We start from the raw sequence: 24,674 nt of genomic DNA on the forward strand, positions 1-24,674 counted from the left end.
GGAAAGGAAGGCCTCATGTGTGGGAGCTTTGGGGCGGGCCTTGGGGGATGGGAGGATTTGTGCAAGGAAGGAAGATGAAGGAAGGCATGTCAGGAGGGAGGCTGGGGAGCAGAAAGAGGTAAAGATGTGGAGGTAGGAGTAGAGAGGGACCTTTGTGGGGAAGGAGGAGGGCTATTTTGAGCAGAAATTTATGAGGGGTGATGGGAAGAGCCCGTGGAGAGGCAGGGGAGAGAGCCTGACTTGAAGTTTCCTGCTAATAAGAGGGTGCATGTGTGTTCAGGGGCTAAGTCGTGTCTGACTCTTTGTGACCTCAGGGACAGTAGCCCACCAGGCTCCTCTGCCCATTGGTTTTTTCAGACAAAGATAATGGAGCAGGTTTCCATTTCCTTCTCCAGGGGAATAAGAGGGTAAGAGCCTGTTATTAACTGAGAATTTCTTGTCTGTCTCCAGAACTAGAAGCATCAGTCCATTTGGTAGATGGAAAACCTGAGGCCAGGGAGGCTGAGTCGGGGCTATCAGAGGTGGTGATGCCACTGGGATGAGGTTCAGCCTCAGCCTTTGGCCTTCGGCATTCAAGGTGATATTGACGTTAGCTGTCTTCAGCTATAAGCAACAGAAAATCCAACTGGGATGCTTTCAATGCTGGAGATGTTTATAGCTAGATCCTAAGGATTCTGGGCTTCCCTTGTGGCTCAGCTGGTAAAGAATCTGCCTGCAGTGCGGGATATCTGGGTTCAACCCCTGGGTTAGGAAGATCCCCTGCAGGAGAGCTTGGCAACCTACTCCAGTACTCTTGCCTGGAGAATCCCTATGGACAGAGGAGCCTGGTGGCTATGGTCCATGGTTGGGACACAACTGAGTGACTAACACACGCACAAGGATTCTGGAGGTAGGGGGCTACCACCATAGCCCCACTGCTCTGCAGCTCTCCCCAACAAGTTCTCTCTTGGGTGATTATTTCAGAGGCGTGGGTGTGCCCCCTCTCTAACCTCGGGTTCACATAGCTGGCACTTGGGAACTTAGCTCTCTCCTGCAGCAGCTCTCATCTGTCTGATCACCACAGTCAGTGGTAAGGGAGGCATTGCCGAGGGTGGTGATTTGTGGATGATCCTGATTCATCCCTTCTTGCCAACCCACCCTGGGCTCCGGCCGCCCCCCCCCACCCTCGCCGGCATCTTCTGCTGAGTGGGCAGGCCCTGCCTCCCCAGGTGTCTGGGGCTCCAGCCCAAGGCTCTTCCCAAGGTTATACCAGACACAGAGAGAGACCTCCAGCACCTGCCCCACCAAAAGTAGAAATTCGAGTAATGTTCTCAACACTGTGTCTTTTCCAAAGATTAGGGGTGGCCGACAGGGAAACCGAGGCTCAGAGAGCTGGAGGGTGGATTAAAGTCCTTCTGAAGGGTAGGGCCCAGACAGAACAAAAACAGGGGACTCCACTTGGATTTTCAAACTCCCCTATTTATCCTCTGTAATCCTGTTTCTCTCGGTCCAACCACTTTCTTCCAGCCTGAAGACCCCATCTTCAGAGGGGACTTCCTGCCCCAGAGAGGGTCTAATCTGGAGACCTGGAGAAGAGTCAGGCTCCTGAGGCTGTTCTCCATTGGCCTAGTTACATGCTCCCCCCACCTCTGTGCTCTCACACCCCCCCCCACCCCACCCCAAGCCCACAGCTATGTCTGCTTCCAGACTGGGATCTCCTCGAGGGCAGGACGTGGACTGGGGCATCCTGCACCCAGGGTTTGATGATGTTCTGGGTTGGGTGAGCCCCTCCCTTCCTGAAGTGGTTGGCCGGTGAGGGGTGGAGAGTCTGGCCTCTCTGGACCTGGTCCGGGGTGGGGCTGGGGTGGTGGGAGACAGCACCTGGGTTCCTGCGCTCCTCCTTGCCCACAACTGCAGTGGGCCTCCGACTCTCTGAGCGTGTGGCTCAGAGAACATTCCCTGCTAGAACATCGGAAGGGGGCAAGTGGAGGCGCGTAGCGGGGTGGCAGGTGGCAGGCGGGGCGGCACAGGGGAGCCCGGGCGGCTCCACTTCCTGTGGGGCGCCGGCCCTGGAGCCTGCCCCGGGGAGGTTGCACAAACCTTCCTGCAGAGGCCCCGGGGACCGCCTCTCCCGCCGGCCACTGCCTCTGCCGACCCGGGGCTGCCCTCCTTGCTCTGGGTCCTGCAGCCTGGACTGAGTCCTCCATCTCCGCGGGGCTAGCGAGAGGCCGGGCCGGACCGTGGGGCCCTTCCTCCCGTCACTGGGCACCAGTCCTTCCTCATTTTGCCGCTGATTCTAGCCCCAAACAAAACAGGTTGAGCCCTTTTCCTCCCTCCGGCAGCCTCTGGCTTACGGCAGCCTTCGGAGGCGCTGCAGACGGCGCCGCCGGCCGGGGAGGGGAACCCGGGCCAGCCCTGCCGGGACTGGAACGGTGCGCCTGGCTCCTGGCCCTCGTTCAGCTCTGACCGCGGCAGGAGAGCGAGCTTTGCTGTGGCGGTTGCCTGAGGATGATGCCTCAGCTTCAGTTCAAAGATGCCTTTTGGGTGAGTGAAGACCGCTGTGGGTTTGAGCAAGTGGAGTGTGCCTGGGGAGGCCAGCTCAGCTGACATTTCCTCAGGGTGGTGGGTTGGGGATGTGGCTCCCAGGGGCGGCGGGGTTCTCATAAAAATGATGGCTGATTTTTGATCCTTCATCGTTGCGGGGTGAGGGGTGTGAACTGGGCTGTTTCTGAGTTGGAAGAGGACAATGGGGGTCCTCGATCTGGGGTACTGATTCCTCTGCAAACTTCAACAAGCAAGGGATGGATATTCTCTGGGCTCTCAGGGCAGATCTTTCCTCTGGGAGACCCCCTCTCCACAGCAGGAACGTTTTAGGAGCATCTGATATCTGGCTGGGAACTTGATGAGGACTTGTGAGGTGAAGGAGGGAGGGTCACAGGTCTGGGGACCAGATAAACTTGAATTTGGATCTTGGCTCTGCTATTTAGAGGCTGGACAAGTCATTTTACCTCTCTGAACTTCATTTCCGCGCCCCCCTGCCCCCATCTATACCGTAGAGATAATTAACGAACATACTAACTGAATGGGAGGGCTAAACAAGGGTGTAACAAAATCCCCTGCATCTCGCTGGAGCACCAAATGGGAATCTCTTGCCCTTACCCAACCCCTCTTCCTTGCAGACCTTAGGGGTCCTTCAGGGAGGCAACAGGGCTGGGCAATTCCTTGTTCGCTTTCTTAAATTCAGCGCACATGTAAATCAAGTCTTTTCCTTATGAAATTCCAGCGCCCAGCTGGCTTGTGGGCCCAGGCCTCACAGCCTGCAAGCCCCATTTGGACCCCACAGCCCATTTTCCCCGCTGTCTCTCAGCCCACCCCCCCTGCTTCTCAAGCACTGTCTGTTCCCAGTGGCTCCCAGGGAAAAGCGAGGCCTCTCTGGTTAGAGGTGGGGAACGTGGCTGTCCTGAGGGCACCCCTCCAGCCTGCAGAGGACACTGGCTCTTTGCTCAGTCGGCCCGGACTCAGCCGACAGTCTGGCCTCCCTGGGCCCTCTCCTGGGGCCTCCAGCCAGAAGGACGAGAGCTAACGAGCCAGGTCTTCCTTCCCTTCTGGGCCACGCTCTCCTTGGGGCCCGTGGCCAGAGTCTGAGTGGCTCGCTTCCCGCCTGCTCTAACTGCACAGTAGGCAGAGGGCTGTCTCTCTGGGCCTCCGTCTCCCCATCTCTACAGAGAGGGGCTGGGACCAGCCCAGAGAAGCCAAGGAACGCAGACCTGCCTTGGCCCCTTCCAAGCCCCAGGCTGGCATCTGGGACCCACGTGAGGGGTGCGGGGCTGCAGTCAGCAGCGGATGCACAGACTGGATGTGAGTCACTACTTCATGGCTCCGACTTGAAGTGCAAAGCTGGGGGAAAGATAGGGCTTTCCTGGTGGTTCAGATGGTAAAGAATCTGCCTGCAATGCAGGAGACCCGGGTTTGATCCCTGGGTTGGGAAGATCCCCTGGAGAAGGAAATGCCAACCTACTCCAGTGTTCTTGCCTGGAGAATCCCATGGACATTGGAGCCTGGTGGGCTACAGCCACCAGGTCACAAAAGAGCCAGACATGACTGAGAGACCCAGACTTTCACTTGAAAATCCAGGTGTTTAGCAGCCCATGGCGGGCCAAGCACACCCGGGCTGTATTTTAGTTCCAGGACATCTGGTCCAGCCCAGAGCCTTTGGTTCCACCTTCCCTAGGACAGAGCTGGCCCAAGGAGCCAGCCCCAAGGCAGGATCTGGGCAGGAAGGGGGGAGGGAGTACAGGAGGGCGCAGGGTGTGGTGGCGGCTTTTTACCTGTGGCAGCTTCCTGTGAGGCATCCCGCCCACACTCTGCTCACCCCACCTCTGAGCCACCCACAAGCTCTCCTCTCCTCTGCTGCTGGCTCCGGGGGCCTGGGGTAGAGGTGCTGCTTCCCTAGGGAGGGCCGGAGCAGGGAGGGAAAGGCCGGTGCCCCCGGGCTCTGAATCCTAACACACGTCTCAGCCTGGCCCAGCCCACAAGGACAACTAACCCAGCACTAAAGATGTGCCAGGGGCTGTCCTCAGGACTATGCATCTATTGACTCATTTAAACCCAGGAAATGAATGCTATTGTGATACCTGTTGTTCACAAGAGGAGGCTGAGGCACAGAGAGCCTCAGTCACTTGCCCAAAGTCACACAGCTGGGTGAAACCTGGACAGGTTGGCCCCAGTGTCTGTGCTTACTCAGGTGCTTCACTGCCCCTTTAGCCATGGCGCCCATCACTGGATCTTTGGGCCACGTTGGTGAAGGAGGGAAAAACTCAGTCCTTCTCACCTCCCAGAGAAATCAGATCAGATGGGTGCCACCGAAGTCATCTGAACCCCAATTTACAGACAAATCTGTAAAATGGAAAAGACACAGTGATCCAACCACCGTGTGGGTATTAGGGACAGGGCTCAGCCTGCCCTTCCCCCTGGCTTTCCCCTACCCTGTGCCCAGACAATGCCATTAACCACAACTTGAGAACACGCTGCCTGCAAATGGCTGGTCTGTAGTGGAAGGAAGCCCCTGAGCTAGAAGGATCATGTCTCATACCGCAGCACTGCCCTTACCTGGCAGCCTCAACCATCCAAAACACAGGTGAGAGCCAGCCCTGTTCACGGCAGCACTTCATTGTGAGCAGGGAAACAAAAATGTTTTCTGAGGTTCTAAGAGTTTGCATTAAAGCTTGCATACTTTACTCATTCGAGATGCCCTATAGCTTTTAGTTAGGGCCCATGAACTCTGATTTTACCCACAGTTTTAACAAGCTTGGTCCTGTTGACCTATAGATATAGCAAATATTAGGGAACTAAATGGGATCTGATTGATTAAATATTGGTGGGCCTGACCTGTTAGACCTGTTAGACCTGTTAGGGACGACAAAGGATGAGATGATTGGATGGCATCACTGACTTGATGGACATGAGTTTGAGTAAGCTCCGGGAGTTGGTGATGGACAGGGAAGCCTGGCGTGCTTGCAGTCCATGGGATTGCAAGCAGTCGGACACGACTGAGCGACTGAACTGATACTGACCTGTTAGAGACAGTTTCACAGATAGCTGGCAGCCTGTAAGTAAGAGAGGAGACACAAACTTATAAAAAGCAGACACAGTGGTTAGAAGTGGTAGAGTTGACCAGTCCTGTCCCCCAGTAGGCCTATATTTGCAATCTTGTCAGTGTGACCATGCAGTATTTATTTATAGCCTACTTCTATCTGCAGCCTAACATTCAGATGCAGGCTTCTGTGCGAGTGAGGCTGGGGTGGGCTAGCCACAGGGGAGGGAAGGGATCATTTGATTTCTGTTAATATACACACAGTGATAAAGGAGATCACAGTCTTGCAGGAAGTTTGTGACTGAGCCTCAGAACAGGGGGCTGTCGGAGAGAAAGCAGAGGATAAGAGTACCAGGTGCCCGAGCTGACAGGGCCTTAGAGCTCACGGAACCTGACTCAGCACCAGGTCAGAGGGGCAGAGAATCCCAGAGAATGAGGGATTACCACTCCTTTCCCCAGTAGACACAGCTTTCTTGCAGGGGCTCTGCTTCCAGCAGCAGCCAAAGTGTATTGCAAGAAACACCTGTCTGCATCCTCAGCATAGGCCTGGTGAGTAGGGTGTGTGTTTGGTCAATGTTAATAGAATAAGTGGACCAACAGTAAGAACCTCCACTGTCCTCCTGCCTTCCTGAACCTATCTTCTCCTTCATTTTGCTTTAGTTACATTCAACTGATATTTGTGGAGAAGTGTTCTCTACTAGGTAGTCTAAGCTGGGCTCCCCTGTCTTCACCCTCCATCCAAACAGCCAAATGAGACTGTCAGAATGCCTTGCCTTAGAAGAAGTCAGGATCGACTTCTTCTGGGGTCTAGAGTTCTTTGATAATGGACCAGGCACAGAGAGCACCCAGAGGACTGCTCTGAGCTGCTCTTTCCCTTCCTGCCCTCTCATTGCCTCCCAGACCTATACATCCAACCCCCTTTGCAAAGAAGTCATGGGATGTTGTTTTAAGAAGGAATATCTAGTTCTGGACCAGGTTTTATTAAGACCCACATCCTGTCTTTTTGGGGGTTGTTAAAAGGAAAAGTAATGGCCACATATACTCCTTGTCATGCCTTGCTCTTCCCTCCCCACCATCATGGCTTTGGGCGGAAACCATCAAAGGGGACCAAGAGACCAGGCCTGAACTTTTCCCTCTGATTTGAGGTTACATTTCTCCCTTTTGAGGCTGGGCTCCAGCTTCATTTGGAGACTTCTGTGCTAAGTGAGGAGGCGCTGAGCTCTGCAACAGAAGACAGAGGGGGTACCACTTCCTTTGGTGGGGGAATGACTCACCAAGGATACGTGGGTTAGGGGTAGGGGGAGAGGCCTGAGGTCCCATGTGTCTGATCAGCTACTGTGGCCTCTTCCCCTCTCCAGTTCTGAGACTCTGATGTTCCCTACTGAGGAGGAGAGTGTGGGGGGACACCCCTCTTCTGGACATAATTTTATCTTGAACATGCGTGGGCCTGGGTGTGATTTCCTTATCTTCAAAACACCATCGTTAGTGACTGTACAGTCCTTCAATTTGTGGATTTGGTGGACATGCTGTGAGTTCCACGGACAGAGGAGCCTACAATCCATAGGGTCACAAAGAGTCAGACATGACTAAATGACTTAGCACACACACATGTGATTTATTTATACAGTCCCTTGTTGTTGGACATTTAGATTCAGTTCAGTTCGGTTGCTCAGTGGTGTCCGACTCTTTGCGACCCCATGGACTGCAGCATGCCAGGCTTCCTTGTCCTTCAACAACTCCAGGAACTTGCTTAAACTCCTGTCCATTGAATCAGTGATGCCTCTAACCCTCTCATCCTCTGTCGTTTCCTCCTCCTGCTTTCAATCTTTCCCAGCATCAGGGTTTTTTCCAATGAGTTAGATCTTCACATCAGGTGGCCAAAGTATTGGAGCTTCAGCTTCAGCATCAGTCCTTCCAATGAAAAGGACTGATTTCCTTTAGGATTGACTAGTTGGATCTCCTTGCAGTCCAAGGGATTCTCAAGAGTCTTCTCCAACACCACAGTTCAAAAGCATCAATTCTTTGGTGCTCAGCTTTCTTTATGGTCCAACTCTCACATCTGTACATGACTACTGGAAAAACTGTAGTTTTGACTATATAGACCTTTGTCTGCAATGTAATTTCTCTGCATTTTAATATCCTGTCTTAAAAAAAGCAGAGATTACTGCCAACTATTTAGCATTCTGCGTCGATCTTTGTCTATCAAGATTTTGCACTTGACAACCACTTCTTGCATAGCTTCCCACAGGAGGAGACATTCCTGGGTGAGAGGGTGCGGCCAGTTCTCTGGCATTCAGCACCAGCAGCCCCTTTGGGACCCCTCATAGTCCTCTGGCTGAGCAGGAAACTTTTCATCCAGGAAAGAGGGATCAGAGTGGCCTGGAAGGGACTCTGCTGGGAATCACTCAGGCTTCGTGGATGGACTTGCAGCAGGGCAGGGCCCTGTGGCCTTGAAGGCCGAGGAGGCCAGTGGCTGAGGAGGGGGTCCTCCTGAGCAGGAGGGGATGGTAGAGGCAGGAGGTGGGAGAGGGGGGCCCCTGGCTGGCCTTCTTTTGCTGCCGCCTACTGCCCTCCCTGTGCCTCCCTGGCCATGGCTGTTGAAAAGGATGAGAACGGACTCGTTCTGTGAGGTCGCAGAGCTCTCTGAGGCATGGTGTTTTGTGTAAAAAGCACAGAGCCGAGCGGTGTGTCTTGTGTGCAAGCCATTGTGAAAAGTGGGGGGAAATAAGCATTAGTGTTGGTATAGGCTTGTATTAGGGTTTCCCTGATGGCTCAGAGGGTAAAGAATTCGCCTGTAACAGAGGAGACCTGGGTTCGATCCCTGAATCGGGAAGATCCCCTGGAGAAGGGAATGGCTACTTACTCCAGTATTCCTGCTGGAGAGTCCCATGGACAGAGGAGCCTGGCGGGCTACAGTCCAGGGCCTTGCAAAGAGTCAAACACGACTGAAGTGACTTAGCACGCACGCACGGGCTTGTATTAACAACGAGAATCTCTGGAAAGACACATAGAGAGCTAATTAAAGTGATGGCCTTTTGGGGGAAGTGAAAGAAGAAAGATGGACGGGTTTCAGGGCTGGGTGGCATTGAGCATTCTATGTACTTTTCTATAGCGTTTGATTGTTGAACCATGTAAATATATTACCCAATGAAAATTAAATTACACAATTAAAAATGAAAAAGAAGATGTCTATTTCCTGTTCTGTGAAAATTCGTTTTTCTCTGAGTCCCAGATACTTATATCATTCTCAGAGGTGGCTGTGCCTGGCTGTTGTTCAGCACCCCTTATGCACCAGGCCCTGTGACACGTGTGTCCCCAAATCCACCTTTCAGGGAAGGACTTGCCAATGTCCTCCCATGTCCAGAGCGGAGACAGAGGGAGGTCAAGGGTCAAGTTCATGGTCATACATCCAAGGCAGATCAGGGACACCCCTTCCCTTAGCTCTGTTGGACCCCATCCCATTCTGCCCCTGAATCCAAGGAGACTGGTAAGTTTTTGGTTCAGTTATAATTCCTAAAGGATGAAAGGGTGGCTCCCTATTCGGTAACATTGGTTTCCATGGTTTTGGAAGTAAGGTGATTTCTCTCACCATTAATTTTCTGCAAATGGTCACAGATTACATATGCTTTAAAAGGAAAATGTTTAAAAAACAAAACTAAGCAATTCCTGTTTTTAAGCCGAGATGGTGCTTTTAGGTGACATTTGTGGTTCAGTAGCATGAATTCTTCCACATACTCTGTGCACACTTTGTGGTGTGTGTGCCCCCAGGGACCCAAGATTGTGGTTCCTCCACACCCACTCCATAGGATGCTGTCGACCGTCTGATGGCAGTAAGTGACTGCAGAGGTTCATGGTTGCGTTTGCCCTGCTTTTGTGATGCCTGCAGCTGTTCCCCTGTAGCGTTTCCTGGCTGCTGTGTCCTGGGTCAAGAACGTAACCCACACCTTCGGTTTTATTCTTGGTGGAAAACAAGATCTGCTTCTCAAGGTCCTCTTGTTGTCCGGTTCCCAGGAACTCAGGGACTTTGGCTGGCTTTTCCCGGCATCTCCACACAGCCGGGGTTGCTAGCCCCTGGGATGGGGAGGGAGGGCCTTGCTTGGGCTTGGAAAGGTGGGGGAGGACTTGGGAGGTGGGGGGAGGGCAAAGAAACTCCAAGAAGAAGGACTGGCATGGGTAAAGGTATGGAAAGGGGAGCGGGTGCAGTGGGTTTGTAAGACGGTTTTCTGGCCCAGAGGACTGCGTAGGGTGACTATAGGAAGGGAAGACCCTGGCTGGGCTTTTAAAGGCCTTGACCAGCCTTGAGTGGAGGCAGAGAGCCTTTCTTCCTTTCTTCACTCTCTCCAGTGACGGATGTTTCCTCTCATGCAAAAAGAGGCTTGGAGGCTGCGGGCTGTGGTTAGGATGCCTGCCTCAGCTAGAGCCTGTCTGACGCTGCAAACGACACGATGGAGGGAACTAGTTACGGAAATTGAAACTCCCTCACTTCCAGCAAGAGAGAGTGGTACCCGGTGCCCTGGGGGCTGCCCACGCTAGCTGGGGCATCCTGCTGAACTAGCTCCGGAAGGCCCCTCCCTCACGGGCTTAGTCACTCTCTGCGCTCCAGGCTCAGAAGGGGGACAGGCCTCTTTGAAGCTTCCCCACTCACTTGCTGGGGGGGAACTTGGAGAATCCTTTCTCCCTTCTGAGCTTCAGTTTCCTCATCTATAGGATATTAGAGTGATTCTCAACTGAGATAAAGGCTTTGAGGATGGAGACACCAAGCCCAGTCCTCAGGGGACCACGTGCTGCTGCTCAGCATTGGGAGCTACTAGACCAGGAAGAGATCCCAAGGGATCCTGACTTATAATCAGATAGGCATCTACAGCATGAGCCTCATATGTGGGTCTTCCTAATCTCAGGATGCCTCCCCAACTCTGTTCACCATTGGGTACTAAATTCCACCATTTGACAGTCATTCCTATGGCTTCAGGTGACAAGATGCAATAGCCCCATGAGGCTGGTATTCTTATTCCTGCTTTATAGAGAGAAAACCATGACTTATAGAGATGTGGGCCTGGGGGGTGCCATCCAGATGGACATTGGGGCTGCTGGGCTAGGCTTGGCTGCTATCTTCCCCAACCAGGTCAGAGCGCCCTTGACATTAGCAAGAGCATGTGGTGGTTTGCTGAGACCTGGCACCGTGAGCAATGGGTAACAGGAGCAGGCCGGTGAGTGACAGCCCCTTCCCCTGGTGTTGACAGGCCACCCACTATTGGGCAACAGGAAGTATCTGCTGATGCTCCAGAGACTAGCAGCCAGGGTGGGGATGGGGCAGCCAGATGGGATCAGGGTTCCCAACTGCGGAAATAGAAAAGCAGAAGCTGAGCCATACTGGAGAGAAAAAGAAGGGGCGGTGGGCTGAGTCAGGAGGGTGCTTGACCTATTCAGGGGACAAGGAGGTCTATGCTGCTGGGGCAGAGTGGTGAAGGTGAAGAGTGGTTGGAGATAAGATCAGACATGTGACAGGGGTCATGAATCCCAATGCCCAGGTGCAGCCCCAGGTCAATTACATACAAATTTCATCATGGAGGGGCAGTAGTTTTCAAAGTTCTCCATTGGTGTTGAGAACTGTGGTTTTCCTGCTGCATGGCCATTGCTGACAATGAGCATATATCTGGCTTTACCATTTGCATGACCTCATTTGACTCACTTGTGAATTAGTTGAGGATAGAGGGTTTTTTTTTAACCTTATACAATTACTTTTTTGTGGCCAATGTCAATATACATAACAGAAAATTTACCATTTTAATCATTTTTAAGTGTCCAATTAAGTGGCATCTGTACACTCATAATGTGCTACCAACCATCACCACTAATTCCAAAACTTTTTCATCATTTCGAACAGAAATTCTGTACCCCTTAAATAATAACTCCTTATCTCATTCCTCTCATCTCCTTCTCTACTTTCTGTCTTTATGAATTTGGCATGCTAGGGACCAGTATAAGTAGAATCAGGCAGTATTTGTCCTGTTTCATTTAGCATAGTGTCTTTAACATGTCTTCATCCATGTTTTAGCATGTATTAGAATTTCATTCTTTTTAATGACTGAAAAATATTCCATTCTACATGTATACCTCATTTTGTTTATTCATTCATCTGTTATTGGGCACTTGGGTTTTTAATCTCATTTTGTATATTATGAAAAATGTTGCTATGAATGTGGATGTACTAATACTGGTTTGAATTCCTGCTTTCAGTTCTTTTGGGTATAAAACTAGGAGTGAAGTTGCTGGATCGTAAGTAATCCTGTGTTTAACATGCTGAGTAACTGTGATACTGTCAAAATTTCCCCAGAAGCTGCTCTAGTTACATTCCATCAGCAATGCACACGGGTTCCAGTTTCTCCACATCTTCACGAGGGCTTGTTATTTTCTGTTTTTTCCCCCAATCATAGGCATCCTAGTAGGCATGAAGTGGTATTTCTTTTTCTTTTTTTTTTAACTTTGGCTCTTTTTATTTATTTAATCTGTCTATCCATGTGATGTGTGTGATCTTATTTCCCTGACCAGGGATCAAACCTGGGCCCGCCGCAGTGGAAGTGTAGACTCTTAACCACGGGACAGGTAGGGAAGTCCCTCACTGGTGTTTTGATTTGTATTTCCCAGTGACTAATGTTGTTGAGCATATTTTTACACATTTATTGACCATTTGTTTATCTTCCTTAGAGAAATGTCTATTCAAGTCCTTTGTCTATTTTTGAATTGGGTTATCTTTTTGTTGTTCAGTTTTAAAAGTTCTTTATATGGTCTGGATAGTAATTATTTTAAGTATGATTTGCAAATATTTTCTCCCAATTTGTGGATTGTCTTTTCACTCTCTTGATACTGTCTTTTAATGAAAAAATTTTTTTCTTTTCATAAAGTCTAACTAATTTATTTTTTCTTTTATTGACTGTTCTTTTGGTATCATATGCAAGAAATCTTTGTTAAATTCAATGTCTTAAAACTTTTCCCTTATTTTCTGTTCAGAGCTTTACAGTTTTAGCTCTTACATTTAGGTCATTTATCCATTTTGAGTTAGTTTTTGTATATGGCATTAAGTAAGAGTCCAACTTCATGCCTTTGCATGTGACTATCCATTTCCCCATCACCTTTTGTTGAAAAGATGGTCTTTTCCACATTGCATGGTCTTATCCTTGTTGAAACTCAGTTGACCGTATATGTGGGTGCTTATCTCTAGTTTTCTATTTCATTCCATTGGTCTATAAGTCTGTCCTTATGACAAAACCACACTATTTTAATTGCGATAGCTTTGTAGTGAGTTTTGAAATCAGGAAGTGTGAGTCTTCCAACTTTGTTCGTTTTTTTCAATGTTGTTGGCTATTAAGGTCCTGCATTGAGGTGGTTTTTTAAATTTTTAATAAAAAAATAAAGTACAGTTGATTTACAATGTTGCATTAGTTTTAAGTATACAGAAAAGTGGTTCAGTTATACATATTTTATATATGTGTATATATATGTGTGTGTGTATATATATATATACTTTTCAGATTCTTTTCCCTTATAGATTATATAAAACATTGAGTGTAGTTCCCTGTAATATACAGTAGCCCCTTGTTGGTTACCTATTTTATATATATAGTAGTATCCCTGGTGGCTCAGACGGTAAAGAGTCTACCTGCAAAGTGGGAGACCCAGGTTCGATCCCTAGGTCTGGAAGATCCCTTGGAGGAGGGCATGGCAACCAACTCCAGTATTCTGCCTGGACAGTCCCACGGACAGAGGAGCCTGGGGGTCTATGGTCCATGGGGGCGCAAAGAGTCAGACATGACTGAGTGACTTATCAGAGCACACAGGTATCGCTAATCCCAAACTCCTAGAGTGTCCCTCCCTCCTTTTCCGCTTAGGTAACCATAGTTTGTTTTCCGCCTGTGGATCTAGTTCTGTTTTATAAATAAGTTCTTTTTTTTATAGATTCCACATTTCAGTGATGTCATATGATATTTGTCTTTCTCTGTCTGGCTTATTTCACTTAGTATGATAATCTCTAGGTCCATCCATGTTGCTACAAATGGCATGATTTCATTTTTATGGCTGAATATATGAATATTAAATATATGAATATTCATTGAATATATACTCATTGAATATATGTACCATATCTTCTTCATCCATTCATCTGCTGATGACCATTTAGGTTGTCTCCATGTCTTGGCTATTGTAAACAGTGTTGGAATGAACAATGGGATGAAAGTATATTTTTGAATTATGCTTTTCTCTGCATATATACCCAGAAATGGGATTGCAGGATCATATGGTAGCTCTATTTTTAGTTTGTTAAGGACCCTCCATACTGTTCTCCATTGTAGCTGTACCAGTTTACATTCCCACCAACAGTGTTGGAGGGTTCCTTTTTCTCTAGACTCAAGGTGTTTTTATAGGTAAGGAAACTGAGGTTTGAACATTTCTGAGGTGGTGCTAGTGGTAAAGAACCTGCCTGCCATTGCAGGAGACACAAGAGACTTGAGAGACTCGAGTTCGATCCCTGGGTCAGGAAGATCCCTTGGAGGAGGACCTGGCAACCGGGTCTAGTATTCTTACCTGAAGAATCCTCATGGACGGAAGAGCCCTGGCAGGCTACAGTCCATGGGGTTGCAAAGAGTCAGACACAACTGAAGTGACTAGGCACGCACACTGAGGTTGCCACCAGTCTAGGGAAACCCCCCTCTAACTCTCCCAAGCCTGGACATACGTGGAGAGACACCATCCTTTGAGAGGATCCCCTTGAGATGGTGGGCTCCTCCTTAGAGTTGCCCTACCTCTGGCCCCCTGGGAAGGCCCATGACTTCTGAGCTTTCTTGAGTCCCCACCAGCTTTTATCCTTCAAGGATGATTGTCCCATAGGCTGGGGTCACCTACTTCTTCAGTGGACTGTGAGAAGGCCTTGAGGGAACTGATGTCCACCTTGGCCTTGGCCTGCTTAGACCTGAGAAGCCTTTGAAAATCAGGATTTCTGATCCTCAACTTCCCAACTGGCAGCCACTGAAGCAAAAGAAGTCCCCTTCTTTGTCACCTCTTGAATGTTTCCCCTTCATTTGCACCAGCTCTGAGACCACTCTCCCAATCCTGGGGACCCCAGACTGCAAGTGGTAGGAAGGTCCAGAAGGTCAGCTGGGGTCAATCCACACAAACAGGGTGAGGTGGTAGGCAGGGGATCAACAGAAAAGCCTGGATCAGTGTCCATGGAGCTGTCATGAATGCTGAAATTGTCGGGCATGAAGGTCTGCACAGTGTGAGGGTCTCCACTACTGGAAGGCAGCACAGTAGTAGGTGCTGAGCTGGTCTCAGCAGTTGTTCTCACTCTGACCCAGATGAGGATGGAAATGGATGCTGGAATCAAAGGAACAGTGTGGCTGATTCCAGGGTTAGGGGAAGACCAGCAGCTAAAACTAGGCCTCAGGTCAGGGCAGGAGCTGCCGTGAGGTTGCTGGAATTTTATTTTAGTATGCAGATCAGCGCTAAGCCTAGAAGGACTGCAGCTTCAATGAGGGGAGGAGTTTGCACGCCAGGATCCAGTGGTCTTGGTTTGAGTCCTACCAACATGTTTGGTGCAATGCAGGAGACACAGGAGACAGAGGTTAGATCCCTGGGTCAGGAAGATCCCTTGGAGGAGGAAATGGCAACCCACTCTGCTATTCTTGCCTGGAGAATCTCATGAACAGAGAAGCCTGGTGGGCTCCAGTCCAAGGGGTCACAAAGAGTCAAACATGACTGAACGACTAAACACACATCAACAACGTGCGGGTGCAAGTGAATGCTGAGGGGGAAAGTTAAACAGTGATGGTCCCAGAGAGAACAGGCTTCCCTCAGGCAGCCCCAGCGCCCCAGGACCCCAGAGGCGGCATCTTGCTCCACTTAAAGATGTGTTTTCCCTCAGTGCTTCTATGCCTGATACGTGCTGGCTGTGTTGGACAGGGTAAAGCAATTTCCCAGTCTCTAAAACAGAACCCAAAGGTGGTGGAGGGCGCCGTCTTCGTCTCTCACACTGCCTTTAGAATCCAACACCCTGCTTGGATTCCATTGCCCTCGTGGTTGAGTCCTTCCACTCTCTCAGCCTCTGGCTCCTTGTCTGTATTAAATCTATCACTGTGGTTAAAAGACAGAGACATGGTCAAATGAATGTTAATGGCCTAATAAAGGCAAGAACCCCACATGCAGACCCCCAGCAGGTACAGGAGACCCAGAAAGCCCCTGGGCTTGGAGAGTGTTACAACCAGAGCCCAGGGTCAGTTCTGAGGTCCAGAACCTTTCAAGGGCAGCAGAGGAGGCTGAGGGGCCTTCTGCAGGGGCTGCCGGGGGTCTATTCCTGCCTCTGGGGAGAGGTGTGAGGAGTGGGCCCATCTCTGTCTTGAGTAAGTCTCAAGCCCAAAAGAAGCTGCCAGTTCTCACCCTGCAGCAGATTATACCACCAAGCAAGACACCCCTCCTTGGCCCCGTGAGCATCTAAGTCCAAGTGTTCATTCGCTTTACGGATGAAAAACCTGAGGCTGTAAGACTGGAAGCAACCACTCGAGATAAGCGTCACAGCTAGGATTCAAACCCAGCTCTCCTTTTTTCTTTCCTTTCTTGGTTTACTTTCACTTAACATATACTGATTACCATGGCCACCCTTTTCCAGGAGCTCATTAAGTCTCAGGATGACCTTTGTTGGGCTCCTACATATATTATTTCATTTAGTCCTCAGGGCCCCTGGGAGGAGGGCAGTGTGTTCACAGTCGTTCTATAGAGGAGGGAATCTGTGCATGGGAGGTTAAGTAACTTGCCCAAGTTCACATTGTCTGTATGCATGGGCTTGGCCAGGACCAGAACCCAGTGCCTGGACTCTTTCCACACCCCCTGCCTGAACTTCTTCTTGATAAGGGGGTGTACCCATGGGCCATCTCCTGGCAGGTATAGGTGGTGTGGAAGGGGTGATGCCTGGGGAAAGGGACAAGTATAAACAGAGCCTTGGCTATCGGCGCCGGCCCCCAGTTCCTGGCTGGTCACTCACAAGCGGGAACCCCTGCAGCAAGGAGCCGTGGGCTGGCTATGCCCAGGGTGTGGTCACGGCCTGTCCTTGCTTATGGATCAGAGTCTCCTCCGGGGCTTAGAGTCCGGGGTGGCTCAGTAACCTCCACCCGCCTTCCCTACCTGCCCTCAGCCCTGGCCCCTGCCATCTTCCTCCTGCCCCCCTGCAGAAGAGCTGTGCGACCTGGGCCAGTGATTCACCTTTCATGAGTGTCTGCGTGCTCAGTCGCCTCAGTCGTGTCTGACTCTCTGTGACCCCATGGACGGTAGCTCAGCAGGCTCCTCTGCCCATGGGGATTCTCCAGGCAAGAATACAGGAGTGGGTTGCCATGCCCTCCTCCAGGGGGTCTTCCCGACTCAGGATCGAACCCACGACTCCTGCATTGCAGGCGGCTGCGGAGCCTCAGTTGTCACCTGTGACATGGGGCAATAAGGGTACGGTCCTGACACTGCAGGCTTCTCTGAGAATTAGAGGCATAGAGGACACAGGCTTCTACCGGTCCACATGCCACCCGCCCTGCTCCCTTCTCCTGACCTTGGAACCTGGCCCTGGTTGCCGTTACCTCCTGGGAGGGTCCCACCACTGGCTCTGTCTGACTCGGGGCTCTCCCAGAGCTGGTTTCAAGCCACCTCTTCAGACACCTGCTCTGGCCGTTCAGCCCCCTCGCCACTCACAGCTCTGAGTGTCAGGCTTCCAGGCTCCTGAGCCCTAGGGGCTCACTGCCATGTCCAGGCCTCTGCCCAGACTTGTGTTCCCTCCCTGCCCTGTCCCTTGTGCTAACTTCTGCACATTTTGGTTTCTTAACGCAGGAGGAAGAAGTGGGGGATTGAGCTGGGCCTTTAAGAGTGGAGGGGAAGTGAGCAGGACTTCACAGGATGGGGGAGGGGAGTGCTGTAGAGGAGGCCTTTCCTTCCTGATGTTGGAGGAGGCCTACTTGAAAGAACAAAGTCACCAAGTCGGAAGCCAGCACTCCCACACAATTGGTGTTGGAGTCGGGACAAGTTATATAACCTCTCTCATCTTCAAATCCTCCTGGGGTCTGTATTACTGAGATAAGAGGCCCCAGGTTGGCACAATAGGTCCCTTTCTGGTACTTGTGCTATTCCCTGGCCTCCAAACTCTGCAATGTGGGATTCCTAGGAGCACCTGAATATTCACAGGGCTCTAACAGCTCCCCACCCCCTCACCCAAGGCTGCAGGAAACAATCAACCCCAGGTCTCCAGGTTCCCCAAAGCTTGCGTCCCAGCTGGGCCCCAGGTCAAGGGCCTGGACATCTCAGAGACCATGCAACAGGGCTGCTTGGGTGAGGAGGCCTCAGCCCAGGGCTCAGTGGAGATCTAGAGCCCTCTGGAAACTCATTTCTAATCCCAAGCCCCAGATTAGCTCATTTAACCATGTTCAATGTGCTTTTGTTCCTTAAGAGTCTATCTGCTTTCTTGGCTCTCTCCCTTTGACACCTATCCTGAGACATCTTAGAAAAGCCATAAATCACCCCACATTTGCCTGCTTATGGATGGGGCCCTCTAATCTTTAAGTCAGGGGACACCTAGACTCAGAACACCTACTTGGACACATCATTCGAGGCTTGAATCCTCTCTGCAGGATCCCTAACCTGCTTACCAGATCCTATGGGGCACTCTCGACCCAACAAAGGAACTAACCCGCACTCCATATTTGGGGCCACATGGGCTCTTGGAAAGTCCTTCTTTGTACTGATCTGGAGTTGGCCTCCCCGTCTACTTCCCTGTGAGTCCTGGCTGAGCCTCTGGGGACACCAAACACAGATGCGCCCTCTTCCACTGAAGGCCCCACAAAGGCCTGTAAATGATCACATTCCTTGCTGGCTCCTCAAGGGCTGAGGCCTGGGACTCTCTCTGTACCCAACCCTCCTCCTGGGATTCTCTGGGTAAACATCCAGCTTGCTCACTGAAGTCTCTGGTTCATCCATCCATCCATCCATCTATCCACCCATTCATCCATCCATCCACCCATTCATCCAAGCCACACCTGAGTATCTGTTCTTTGCCTTCTCTCAGTTTAGCAACCAATAATGGTGGAGCTGAGACCTACTGTGTGGCACTAGCCGTGGGGCAGTGGAAAGATCCTGGCTGCTATTCATTGACTTATCCTCTCTGAGACTCAGTTTCTTTATCTGTACAATGGGGATAGTAACATGTTGTACAAAGTAGAGGAGACGGGTCTGTCTGGCTTATTTAAAGGTGCTGGATAACTAGCCATTGAATTGCAAACAAATGGTCTGGTCTTCTCCTTGGGGCGGCTCAGGAGCCAGCTGTCATAAAGGCATGTCCACGTGAGGGCCTCCCTATATCCTCAGCCTTTGTCCAGTGTATTTGCTGAGCATTGCTGTACAGACGTGGGCACTGGGACCCAGGAGGCAAACCGCCTCACGTTCTGCCTTTTCCAGAGTTCATTACTCACTTCCTCAGGTGTTCTGACAAGCCCAATGGTTTTGCTTCTCAGCCCACAGCAGACAAACAACAGTGGACTAGTTACTAGTAAACTAGCTACAGTAGGCGCATCGGCCACAGAAGTCCCTTCTGTTAAATTGCGGTGAAATTAGAAGGTGAAGTCGCCCGAGTACTGTGCAGCCTATAACCATATTCAAAATTGCTGTCCTTGGCTTCTGGGGCTTCCTGAGATAAAAGGAGTGAGCCCAGTCTCCCTGATCTGTCTCTTCTTCCACCAGTAAAAGGTGATTAAAAAAAAGAGTTAGGTAAAATATGTAAAAAGCCTAGCAACCCAAGAGCATGCCAGTCATTAGAAAGGTTTCTGACAAGAATGGTAAGCATTTTATGAAACAGTCTCTGAACTTGGTAAGGCGCAAGCCGGAAACTTAAATTTTTTCCTTCCGCCTTCCAAAGCGGAAGTGGTAGCTCTCCCTTCCTCACCCCTGGGCATGTGTTAGAGCATGTCCAGTTCTTTTCAGGTCTAACTCCCTCCAGTTCAACCTCATATCAAAATCTCACTTTCCTGTTCACTTGAAAGCTCCCCTCTCCCCCGACTTTGCCTATGATTGGAAGCCTATGATGGCCACGGGGTCGGCCTCTGTCACCCCCACTGCTTACTGCTTCTGGTGTCTCTACAGATGGCGTGGGTGTGGGGTCGGAAGGTCTAAAGGGGTGAAGGGTCTTATTTCCCTGGTGCAGTTGCAGCTGGTGCAGCAGGTGACTGATGCCCACAGGTCAGCTCTTCCTCTCCTGGCTGCTTTCACAGGTACTTTGGGGATCTCGTCCCCTGGCTATCCCACTCTCTTCCCTGCAGCTGTCCACGTCTGATACCTCCCAGCTGCACCCCATCATCTGCTCCATGCAGCTTTTTTCGGGGGCTCCTCCTTTGCTGCCAGGCATTTCTCACCAGCTGAGATTTACAGGCAGCTCTTCCCAGCCACCTTCCCGGTCTCCACTTGGTTCCTAGGAGACGTATGGGTGTCAGTCCCCAACCGCTCCCTTCCAGGCCTCACACACCCTTGGACTCCCCTTGGGCAGCTTCAGCCCACCCCTGACTTCAGACATCTCCAGGTAAGATGCAGTTATGGTTGCCATGGTTTCCAAAAGCCAACAGACACACAACAGCCTCCAGGCTGAAAGGACAGTTGAAGGTCACCTCCTCTCCTCAAACCCATAACACAGTCAGGTGGCCCCAGAAGGGACAAGGGCTTCACCAAGACTACCCAGCTTCTTCCCGGCAGATCAGACTTCTGGCCGAATCCCAGGCCTCTCCCTCTGAGGTGAGAGGCTTAGCTGTCCTCTGAGATACTTTATATTCTGGAATTTCAAGTAAGGGAACATTTGAAAAAGCTTCTGCAGCCTTTTAAATGGACCCTCTGGTGGGGAGGGTGTATAACTCAGTAGGGTGATAACTCGGTGTTTTCCAGCCTTGAGCAGCTGGGTTCTGTTTGGTGAGAGCCGGGTGGGGCCAGGGCAAGGCGTGGGGAGCTACTCTTGCTGAACAGTCACTGAGTTCGGGGCTTTGCAGAGAGGTGAGGGGATGAGCTAAGACCTGGCCTGGGAGAGCAGGGCTCAAAACCTGGCTGTTGCCCACGGACTTCTGAGCAGGCTAGGTAACCTCTCCATTTTTCTCATCTGTGATAGTTGTCAGCCCCGTTTCCAGCTCAGGGCAACCTCTGACCTTGTGTTTCCTCGTCTCATCTGTGTACATTGTTTCATTGACTTCTTAGGTCAACTGTAGGTGGAGGGAACCATTAGGCCTCTTGTTACAGGGAGGGAAGTAGAAGCTGAGAGTGCCCAGGACCACAGGGTGGGGTGTGAACCCATAAATGGTCTGCTAAACTCTGTCCAGTCTCTCAGGCCAGGCCTGGGCTCCCACCCTAAACTTGGCAGCCAGTCTGCCCCGAGGGGGCTGTGCCCATGTGGGGTGGGCTGTCTGGGGCCAGGAGAGGTTGTCCACCGCATACACTTCCTCGATGAGGAAACCTGGTCCTGAGAAGGGAAGTGACTTGCTTGGGGCTCTGGTCTCTGTGGCCCAGCCAATACAGCCAGCAAGAATGGTATGGGTGTGATGAGGAGGAAGTGGCGGTGGGTACAAAGGCTCCCTCTGTAGCTGCGCAGTGGGGGCATGGCAGGGTTGGGGCCGGCTTGCCGGCCTGGACCGTGGCTCACATCCAGGGCCATCCAGCCAAGGGAGCAGGTGGGCCATCCCTGAGCAGAGCCCAGAGCCCCAAGCATGCAGGCCTCTTGCATGCCTTCAGGTGGAGGCAGGAATACACTTCCTCTGGCCGGAGCATCCTGGAACATCTTCTGTAGCCCTGATCTGATGAGTGTGGGGCAAGGGAGGCCAAGAATGGCCACCCAGCGTGGGTGGCAAGGCCTGGGGTCCCACATCTGGCTTGGGGGAGGTCTCCCCAGGAGGGGGCTGCATCTGCCTGCCATCTGGCACTCTGCCCTGGGGTGGACCGCCCTAGGTGCCACATGGCGAGGGTGGGGCCTCTGGCTGTTTGCTGGCTCCCCGCTCACATCTGCAGAGCCAGCCGGCCCTTCTCCAGGGCAGCGATCCTCTGACCCAGCCTGGGCACGGAACTGGCCTCTGAGAATCCATGGTAACTGAATGACAGACGGAAACATGGCTTTGGTTTGAGGCAGAGGGAGTCTGAGTAATCATCTTCAGAAGTTTTTTTTTTTTGATGTTTCAAAATGTAATATAGTTGCTGGTCTATCACTGTCTGAACTGGACTGAATGTCTGATGGTTTGGGGACAAACTGCGTGTGTGCTCACTCGCTCCAGTCATGTCCAACTCTTGGAGACCCTATGGACTGTCAGCCCGCTAGGCTCCTTTGTCCATGGGAGTCTCCAGGCAAGAACACTGGTGGGGGGGGGGGGGTAGCCACGCCCTCCTCCAGGGGATCTTCCCAACCCAGGGATCGAACCTGCGTCTCTCATGTCTCCTGCATTGGCAGGTGGCTTCTTTACCACTAGTGTCACCTGGGAAGCCTGGAGGACAAGCTGACCTGCGTTCATATCTTAGATTCTGATCTTTACCAGCTGAGGGAACTTGGGCAATCACTTACCCTCTTTTCCTCCTCCTCATCGTCCTTAACTCCCTGGGTGTGTGGTGTTTTTCAGTAAGAAAACAGCTGTGATATTCTTGGTATCGTGTGTGGCTGGTGGACTCAATAAATGGCTATTTCACTGAGGGCAAGGCCAGAGACAGGTCTCAGGTGACAGAGGCTGCAGGGGGACACAGAGAGGTGGGAAGCCCTGCCTTCTCGTAGCTTCCACCCTGTGGAAATGTCCATCTGAGCCTGTAAAAAGGGGGTTGAAAGGGAACTCAGGATACCTACGGGCTGTGGCTAGTTAGGTGCCGGGAGGAAAGGCCAGGGTGGGCCCCTGGAGGGCGGGGAGCCTGTGGGACTGATCGATTAACTGATCAGTTTCCTCGGCAGCGTCCTGAGCCCCACTCTGCCCCGCTCTGAGGCCTGAGTCAGAAGCCCTGGAGGAGGCAGCTGAGGTGGGGTGGCGGAGGGGGTGCAGGCCAGCCGGGAACAGCCCCCAGGGAGTCCGGCACTTCCTTGGAACAACATACTCACTGGTGACGGTGGCTCACCCAGCCGAAGCCCCACCTGCTCTGAGTCAAGGCTGGGCCAGATTCTAGAGCTTGCAGAACTTTGGGGACTTGAGCTCCGAGAACCCCACCTGCAGGGCCCCTCTGCCTGCCACTTCCTCCAGAATGGCCAATGTAGGTTTGGTTTTGCTTCTCTTTCCACTCGGGGGTCTCTGAAATGATAGTGGGTTTCCTCTGGGGAGTGGGGGCTGGGAGGAGAGAGCAGAGAGTCTGCTGCGGGGCTGGGCTCGGTCAGCCCTCCCCTCCCCGAGAGGCATGGCGGGGTAACAACAGGGCCTGCAAGTCCAAGTCCTCGTCTCGCTCTGCCTATGGGACCTCAGACGCATCTTCCCCTCTCTAGGCCTCAGTTTCCCCAAGGACTGAGGGACATGGGACAAGACGCTTCCTAGTTCTGGTGGTCTGTGGTTTCCAGCTCAGAGTGAGCCCTCAGGGGGGGCAAGGGCAGGGAAGGAGCAGAAAGGACCCGTCTTCCTCCCTGGCTGCCACTGGCTTTTGTCTTGGGGGTCCTCAGGGGCAGGGTGGGGAGGCTGGGGCAGGAAGCTGTGGTCTGCTGCCTGGTTAGTAGCGAGTGGCCCATGAAAGCTACAGAAATGGAGCCTGGGGCAGCCACACCAGCCTAGATGCTGGGGCAGAGAGGCATGTGGGGCTTGGAGGATGACCACTCTGCCTGGGGCCCTGAGTAGCCAACCAAGACCCAGGCCCGCTGCTCATCAGCCTGTGGGCAGCTGAACCTGGTCTTAGGAACTTCTAGGGCTGCTTATGGAGGAGGCATGCACTTGGGATCCTAACCATTCTGTGGGCCGGCAGATTCCACCGTTCTGAGTTGACTGAAGGTGGGCTGGGATTGTCACGGGGCCAGCTGGTACAATTTGTGGCCTCTCTGCCTTTCTCTACCGCGTCCGATTTGCCTTAGACCTTGAAAAACAACACCTTCTCTTCCCAGTGCATGCTAAGTTGCTTCAGTCGGGTCTGACTCTTGCAACCCCATGGACTCTAGCCTGCCAGGCTCTTCTGTCCCTGGGATCCTCTGGGCAAGAGTACTGGAGTCGGTTGCTGTTTCTTCCTCCAGGGGATCTTCCCAACCCAGGGACTGAACCCATGTTTCTTATGTCTCCTGCACTGGCCGGCGGGTTCTTTACCACTAGCGCCACCTGTGAAGCCCAGAGCCGAGCTCAAATACCTCTTCCTGCAGGAAGCTCTCCTTGATTTAGACTTCTCCCCACCTTTCCCCACACACCTACAACACAGCATTTGAGGGGAGGCATGGGGCAACATGGCCAGCTCTTGACTCAAGTGTGTGCCGCCTTGGGAAAGACCTGCTGATTCACTAAGCTCTGAGACGGGGCTGTGGAGTGTGAATCAGGGAAGTGGGGGCTCCCTTCCCCCCATCTCTGTGGCTCATGATGGGGGATGGTCTGTGGAAATGGAAAAGAAAACAGGTAGGTGCTGCCTTATGGGGCTGGCCCAGTTGCCTGGCCGAGCACCCTGGTGGGTTGGGGTCCTTCCCCAAGAATGGATGGGGGACAAAAATGGATGGGAGCCAGGCTGAGAGGCACAGAAACCCTACTCTCAGCACCGTGAGAGCCGGATCCTGACCCTCGACGTTCACTCCACCCAGTGGGTGCAGGAGGATCCCCTGAGCCCACAGGGTGAGCCCGACATGGCGTCCAGCACACAGTGGATTGTCAGGGAACGGCAATTGCTGTTCTTTGCAGAGGCTGTAGAGGGTAGGACTGAAGGGTGTGGGCCCGACACAGACAGCCTGGGTACAATGCCAGGCCTGCCACTTTCAGGCTGCGTCACCCTGGGTATACCTCACCCATCTGTGCCTCAGTTTTCTCACTTGGGCACCTGAGGTAAGAGGGTTCTTGAGAAGGCGACAGGGGTGAACGGTGCCAGGCACCCCCCAAGGCTGTCATCACGGGGGCCTTGTGGTGGGGGCCCTTCCCAAGGC

General features: G+C 52.0%; 1 protein-coding gene across 5 annotated transcripts in view; it reads left to right on the forward strand.

Annotated features, from left to right (window-relative positions):
- Window positions 1-1,861: 1,861 nt before the first annotated feature.
- The window catches only part of PSTPIP1 (proline-serine-threonine phosphatase interacting protein 1), a 42,818-nt gene continuing 20,005 nt past the window's right edge, over window positions 1,862-24,674 (forward strand). Inside the window, exon 1 of one of the 5 annotated variants that reach the window (XM_061158926.1) lies at window positions 1,862-2,523. In XM_061158926.1, coding sequence (XP_061014909.1) covers window positions 2,488-2,523 — 36 coding nt within the window. In that variant the 5' untranslated portion in view covers window positions 1,862-2,487. Of the gene's footprint in view, window positions 2,524-10,743; window positions 10,780-22,795; window positions 22,835-24,108; window positions 24,160-24,674 lie in introns of those variants that run through there. The other 4 variants (XM_061158929.1, XM_061158927.1, XM_061158928.1 and 1 more) reach the window with 4 other exon arrangements.

The sequence above is a fragment of the Dama dama genome, chromosome 13, assembly GCF_033118175.1.
Source record: "Dama dama isolate Ldn47 chromosome 13, ASM3311817v1, whole genome shotgun sequence".
In the NCBI taxonomy this organism is placed as follows: domain Eukaryota; kingdom Metazoa; phylum Chordata; class Mammalia; order Artiodactyla; family Cervidae; genus Dama; species Dama dama.